Here is a 7,668-nt window from a genome sequence, read left to right as displayed (position 1 = left end):
TAAACTAGTAGATGACCAACTAGGAAACTGATTTCAACGCAGAACAACATATAATTACGCACAGTAAACAGATTTCATGAAGCAGCACATAAATTAAATTTAGAGCTAAAAAAAAAATTAAAGATGAGATATAAGGTAGGAACTTACAGTTCTCTCTCTCATGTGAGTTTTCCCAGCACGGATCTGCTGTTTTTATGGAGACCTCTCGGCACAATTTATATCGATGAAGGTGACAGATCTTCGTTTGAAAGAAGAAGGGACAGAGGGGAACATGGCAAATGACAATTGCTTGAAAGAAGATGGTTTGAAAGAAGAAGACACCTTTTTCGTTGTTGTTTACAGGGAGACGAGAGAAGGGAACAGAGGGGAACAAGGATGAACACTCTCTCTGGCGTCTAACTTTGGGAAATAAGAGCAGGATTTTTACAGATCTGAACAATGGAGCCTCTTAGGTTGTTTTTGAAAATTTTGGCAATGGTTTCGTTGTCTTTTGGCAAGAGACAAGAGAAGGGAACAAAGAGAAAGGATGAAATTTGGGAAATGACACGATTTTTCTAGATCAATGGAGACGAGCTCTCGGGTTGGGAAAGTTTTGCAATGTTAATTAATTCTGCAGTGTCGGTGAGAGAGAGGAGAACACGACCATGAGAAAAGCAATTGGAAATTGCTTTTCACAAACTGAGGTCTATCCTTAGTTTCGGGTGGGACCCACGTGTAATAAAAGTGTGGTTAATATTTAACCAAACACTTTACAACGACGTTTGCTAGCAACCGCAGTCACAACGCCAAACACCCACTTCATGTGCCTCACCTGTAACTCGATGATGAAATAAGTCAAATTAGTAATATTCAGAATGGATGAAAAATAAATAAGTTGAATTCCTGTAATTAGTTAAGTTGAAACTGATATTATATTTTTGTATTCTTTAGGTTAAAAGAAAAATACATGTAATTAGTTTATTTTAATCTTTAGAATTTAATTATGTCTTATATTTTGATGATGAAGTAATTTTAATGTAAAAAATTATTGGATCATGGAAAAGAACGTAAATTATGTTGTTATTTGGTGAAGGTTTAGGATGGTTGTATAGTGAGTTGAGATTGATTGTGTGAATTTGTGGTAATGTGGATAACTACTAAAAAAAATCCTGGTTTTTCTATGTACCAATGATTAATGAAAAGATCTTAACGTGTTCTTAAAGCAGGGGATGTTCTTAAAGTAGGGAATGTTTCATCACCTCACTCGTATATGATAATTGCAGCCACTTTCCAGCAGAAATGCACAGGAACCCTAAACTGGTTGTTTGGTAAAGTTCTTAGTGGGTTGTTCCGATACCGACGACGGTAACCGGTGCATGGCGGAGCTGTGTGTTTCCAGTATATATTTATTGATTGCATGGGTAGATTAACCACAAAAAAAGAAGAAAAGGCGACGTAATTCTGACGTCGAACACTTGTGGATGGGGTCAAAAAGCAATCGAGGATGGAGATTTGAGCTCGATAAAAACGTTTGTAGAACTGCAGTTCTTGCACCTTACTCCAATGGGGATGGAAACCCAGCACCCATTGCAGTAGCTAGAAGCATAGCAGCAAAAGATGCCAAATCTGTGGTCTCATCAGCAAAATAGAAAGCAAGGAATTTGAGATGGACCACACACACATGAGCAGCAGCATTTGCCACAGAGGAGTATTGACCAAGCATTGGATCTTCGAAGTTGCTTGCTAAAACACGCATAATTCCTTTATTATTTATATTCCTACATCATGAAATTTCTGTTTATATACTTTCTGGTTCTTGAGCTTGTCTTAAAAATTTACCTTGATTCTTGTATTTTTTTTTCTCAAAGTCCTTGATTGAAAGTTTTTTAATCATAATATTTTATAATAAATACAATTTAATCATTAATTAAGTTCTTCCAAATCAAAACGTACATTTTGTCAAAACTCTTAGAATATTATATGATATTCTAGGAAACAAAAATTCAACTAAATCACAATAATAATCACATATATGATAAATTAACCCAATCAAACAAAAACTATCAAAAAGTTAGGTACTATCTTATTAGTTTAAGGTAGAATTTCCCCCCCCCCTTTTTTTTTTTAATATTGTCTCTATTTTTTTAGGCTAAAACAAGGAAATAATCCATCAACCAATTTAAATTGTTTGACTAAGTTTACAATTTGACATGCATAGGGAAAACTAATTGAATAAATTTTATATATCATATAAACCCTTCACTAATATAAAATAAGCTTTTTATATCACCCCTACTTATATAGTATCTTGTTAACATTGAAAGATATTACACGTATCACCAGAGCAATAATTTAAAAAGCAAACCAAAAAAAATATTATGAAGTGAACATCTCATACTTATATTTAATTAATTTATTTATTTTAATTAAAAAAACAAAACTTCTTTAAAAATCTAAATTTAACGAAGAACGATAAATAAAAAGACCCGAGATAACCCGTGTAATTTTTAAGATTAGTGAAAAATCCTATATGAAGCAAAAAAAAAAAAAATAGAGCCCAATCTCCTATTAAATAAATATTGAAAAAAAAAGTGAAAAATCATGAGTTTTTGTTTTTTAAAAAAACAAACAAAGAAAACTCGGACAAATCTTCTAAACTTGAGTTAATCTTTCAAACTTACAATCCGTGAAATCCTAAACACAAGCTCATTCAAGAAACTAAATTCTCAATCAATTTAATGTTGAAGGATGAAATTGAAAAAAAAATCAATTTAAAAAACTTGCCTAGCAAAACCGGAAAAATCTCATAAACTTGAGTTAATCTCTCAAACTTGCAACCTTTGAAGTCCTAGCCTCGGAATCAAATAAGAAGCTCAACTCCTATCAATTTAATGTTACAGGATGAAAGTAAATAAAAAATATCAATTTAAAAAGTTTGCAAAAGTAAAAAAAAAAAAAGAATGATAGTCAAATCTAATAGGAAAAAAAAAATTAAAGGATGATGAAATTGTAATAAAATTCAATTTAAAAAACTATCTCAAATAAAACAATAAGTAATAAAAAAAATAAGGATCAAATCAGACAAATAAAAAAATTGAAGGGGGATGAAATTGAGAAAAATTCTAATTTTATAGATTTTTTCAAATAAAAATAATCAAAATAAAAAGGACTAAATATGAAGAAAAAATAAATAGAAAGGTTGATTTAAAAATTTAGAATGTCATTCTCGACAATCAAGGAAGAGAACAAAAAGAAAAAAGAAAAGAGAAAAGAAAAGAAAGGCCCGTTGCTGTTAAATTAGAGTTCCGCTGATCATATATATTGGGCCTAGGATGGAGGGACAATTGAGATAGTTCGAATGTCATCCAAAAAGCAACCATTTGGGAGCTGCATCTCCTTTACACGTTGCTTAAAAAGTGTGCGTGTCCAACACGTGCCACTATTTTTGTTTTTTAAATAATATTTTATATTTATTAAAATACTAAATTTTTTTTTAGTCAACTTGATTATAACTAAAGAAACCAAGATGAAAATAAGAAAAAGCACTTGAATATCAATTTAAATTATTTGTTTTGCTTTTAAAGGTAATTTAATTATTTTTCTATGCTTAAAAATATTAAAAGACCAAATATCCCTTATTAATTCAACAATGACTGATGAGTCATGAGATAAAAACCGCATTACCTCTAATAAAAAGTTACATAATTTTTCTTAGAAGAACAAATATCATTTAACTGTTTTAATCCAATATATGTTTTTTTTTAAAAAAAAAATTGCATAGTGAATTCAAATAATCTGGGCCATGCTTATTATACCAAGAGATTAAGACTTCGGTTCATGCATAAAAAATAACCCAACTTTTGGATCTGATCCATGTTGGCCAGCCTGTTCACATAGTTTTCTTTTATAATCATTCGTGCTTAAATTGATTTCAATGGCCACTTCATAAGCTCCAGATCTCCAAAGTTAATATTTTTCATATCAATTGTTGCCAAGAGAGGATACACACACACACACAACACACACACACACACACACACACACACAACACACACACACACACACACACACAACACAAAGCATTTGATTAATAGCTTAATCCACCTTCCAGGTTGGGAAAGAAAGCTCATTGGAGTGGAGAATTTTGCAGAACAAGACAACGCCACCAAGAAAGGTTGAGTATGTTGTTTCATGATCTATCTTTATCTATAAGACCAGGCTATGCTTCACCATTCACAGGACTAACCCAGGGTTTAGCTAGTTCCGTGCAAAAACTAGTGTTTTTTCTTTTTTTAAAAAACAAATTTGATTGATCCAGGTGAATCCACTTATTACAAATAGTTAAGTGAGTTCTATCCAAGAATAGAGAGATGGCAAGAGGAATAATAAATCAAATAATCAATACTCTAATAATAACATAATATGGATTCAAAAGGAACCTAGCTTAAGGTAGCTCTAACAAATTACTTTAATCACAAGCAATCACATACTCAAATGCCAAATCATTTCGTGGCCAAAATTGTACTTTATCAAATGCAAGCGAGTACAAAACCCATCACTGGAGAGGAGAGGAGGGGAGGGGGGGGGGGTCTGGCCTGCAAAGCAGATTCACGAAACCCATCACTTTCACTTCAAATGTCTCTTGCATTGCATTTACTTGCAAACAAAGCAGTACTCTATAAGAGAGGCAGAGCAATTGAACAGGGGCAGGGGATCACTCTTTGTATAGGGTTTTTGACTTAGCTTGATTACATCACAAGAACCCACATGGTCTCCTCTTTTTTCCTTTCAAAAGACCAAGACTTTACAAAACTTGGCTCAAATTTAGGTTCTTTTGATCTGGGTTTTCATTGGCTCCTCTGTTTTCTTCAACTTTCTGGCGTGTTAGTTTTCCTGGATAGTCAAAGAACCATCTTTTGCCATTTTCTTGAGAAAGTTGAGGTTTTGCTTGGTTTCTGATCTGGAGTTTCTTTTGTTTGAACAAATGAAGAAGAATCAAGAAAAGATGCATGTGTGCAAGTTATGCAACAAAAGTTTCTTGACTGGGAATATGTTGGGTGGTCACATGAGGATTCATGGAACTAGAAAATCTATTAAAGGAAATGTCAAGTTTGAAAGCAGCAACGTGGGTCCTGATAGTTGTGGCGTAAGAGAACAGCCCAAGAAATCTTGGAAATCCTCTGACTTCAATCATGATGATAGTGTTTCAACGCAAGAAACAGTGAAATGTAGATTTTGTGGCAAAGAATTTGGTTCAGAAAAATCCCTTCATGGTCACATGAGGCATCACCCTGCTAAAGAAAGAAAAGGAGTTTACTGCGAAGAATGTGGAAGAGGGTTTCTGTCGTTAAAATCTTTAAGTAATCACAAGAGACTGCATCGTGAGAAGTTTACGATCTCAAGTGAACCAAGGGCTAGTTCTAGGCCTAATCTGGTTTCTATGGCTTTATCTGCTACGGAGGCTGTGAATCTTGTGAGAAGAAAGCGATCTAGTAGAATGAGGTACAAGATTACTCCTAATTCTTCTTTTTCTAGCTTGAATGAATCTGTTTCTGGTTTTGATATTGACCAAGAAGTTGAAGAGGCGGCTCTTACTTTGATTATGATGTCTAGGAGTGAATGTAATGGGTTTGATTCATTGTGTCGAAATAAGCGAATTGAGAGAGATGAGGATTGCCATGTTTTTCATGGTAATGAACTAGTCAAGCCAAAGAAACCCAGAGAGGATAATTTAGACTCCTGTGATTTGGATTCTATGACTAGTATACATGGATGTGGTGGTGAAGGTGATACTGAGACGGGGCGTGATGAGGAAAATCAAGTTAGATCGGAAGTTCCGGGAGAGACTACTTTCAAGGATATTGAATCCAAGAGCCCTCAATTGGATGATGAATCTGGAGTTGAATTTTGTCGTATTGATATAGAGAAGGGAGATCATGATGAAATGCTTACCACTTGCACTGAAGCTGAATCAAGTCAGGATCTGATGAGTGAAGTTGGATTGGATTGTGCTGGTTCGGGATTTGAGAAATCTATTCCAAGTAATCAAGCAAGGTTTGATGCTTGTAATTCTGAAATGGGAAAGGAATCTCGGTATCAGATGGAAGTAACCACTTCAAGTTATGATATCATGCAAGGTCCTAGCAAGAAAGGTGATTTCACGTGCAGAATCTGCAACAGGAAATTCAACACTTATCAGTCACTTGGGGGTCACCAAACATTCCATAGAAAGAGTCCCATAGAGGTGAAGGTTGATAGCTGCGAAAAGGATATCCAGACTAATTTTTCTGCTGAAACTGAGGCTACAGGCAAACTTGAATGTATTCAGGAATTAGCAAAGCAGGAAAGTGATGAAGTTATTGTAAAAGATTGCGAGTCAAAGGAGGGTAAGGAGCACAAATGCTCAATCTGCTTTAAAGTTTTTCTATCTGGCCAAGCTTTGGGAGGTCACAAAAGGGCTCATTTTCTTAGAGCCAGAGAAGAACAGAATACTGCAATGAAACAAGAGGTTCCCGGTATCTGTGATGCTCTCAATGTCGATGTCCCTTACACATTTGCTGCAGAGGCCAGTAATGATGTCCGGTGTGAGTCATGGTGTGTCCGGTGTGAGTCATGGTGGCCTGCAAATTCCCACAATCATGAGCCGCTGGTGGGTCATATAGCCAACTAAGATGAGCATGAAGCTGGAATTTCCTTCTCAAGAGTTTCCAGAATGTAGATACAGGATGGTGATTTTCATTTCTGGTTCAAGGATAGTTCATACAGAGGTAGATTCTATTTGCTATTGTCGCTTATAAGTCTCAACTACACTCATCTGGTTTGTTCCTTTGCCATACCATTTCATCTATGAACTGGAGAGGCTTCATTGTTGAGAATCTGAAGCTCACAGGCCAATTTACTATGAAATTTTGATACTGTAGCTGATCTTGATCTTGTTCTTGTTTTTTTTTTTTTTTTTTTTTTTTTTTTTTTTGCGTTGTTGTTTTCTTTCCAGTATGTCAAATGGAACAGATGAACAAAAACATTATTGTTGATCTAGACTGAGTTGCCAATTTTTGTTTATCACATTCTTTTGTACCAAATATCGAACAGAAAACAATTGTACAAGTATAAAATCTCAGTACTTCTGTGTATACGCAGTTTTCAAGATTGGTTGGGACTTATTAGCATGTGGGATTGAGAGAGAAAAGAGCTTGGTGGCAAATCAAACAATTTATGATTTTGTACAGAATAAAAGGTAGTTGTTCAGTCACCTAACACATAAACATGACATATTATCTCAATCTGCAATTATTTACTCTTAGTTGTAATCTAAAAGAGAACTCATGTTGCCTTCTATATTCTTTACTGGTCGCTCTCAACATTTAAACATGCTTCTTCTTATAATCCTATGCTAGCAGGGCTAGGCTAGGCTAGGCTAGGCTAAGAAGCCATTTTCTTGACCTTAAAGGCAAATTGTTCCTCTGCATATACTTTGTGCCAGTTGCATTGATACACAAACTTAAAATGAAGCAGACTGTATAGGATCAAGCTGCTGCTAGTCAATTAGCTCATGCTGGGTATTTTCTTATTTGTTTTGGAGAGAGTTGAAGTGGGTTTGCAAACAAGGCAAACTCTTGAGGTCAAAGACTGTTGTATCCCTCCAATGGACAAGAGCCGAGCTTAAGACCAACAAGCTTCGAGTCTCTT

General features: G+C 34.8%; 1 protein-coding gene across 1 annotated transcript; it reads left to right on the top strand.

Annotated features, from left to right (window-relative positions):
• Positions 1 to 4,364: 4,364 nt before the first annotated feature.
• On the top strand, positions 4,365 to 7,112 carry LOC7480596 (uncharacterized). The gene has a single exon (XM_024599149.2). It carries the CDS (start codon positions 4,964 to 4,966, stop codon positions 6,647 to 6,649), a length of 1,686 nt encoding a protein of 561 aa, XP_024454917.1. The 5' UTR covers positions 4,365 to 4,963; the 3' UTR covers positions 6,650 to 7,112.
• The last annotated feature ends 556 nt before the right edge of the window (positions 7,113 to 7,668 follow it).

The sequence above is a fragment of the Populus trichocarpa genome, chromosome 4 (genome assembly GCF_000002775.5).
Source record: "Populus trichocarpa isolate Nisqually-1 chromosome 4, P.trichocarpa_v4.1, whole genome shotgun sequence".
NCBI classification, from domain to species: Eukaryota; Viridiplantae; Streptophyta; class Magnoliopsida; order Malpighiales; family Salicaceae; genus Populus; species Populus trichocarpa.
Note: the sequence above shows the minus strand (reverse complement) of the source record. Positions and strands in the feature narration are given on the sequence as shown.

Excerpts from the sequence above, each read along its gene's own strand:
- LOC7480596 (XM_024599149.2), top strand. The coding sequence starts at position 4,964 with ATGAAGAAGAATCAAGAAAAGATGCATGTGTGCAAGTTATGCAACAAA.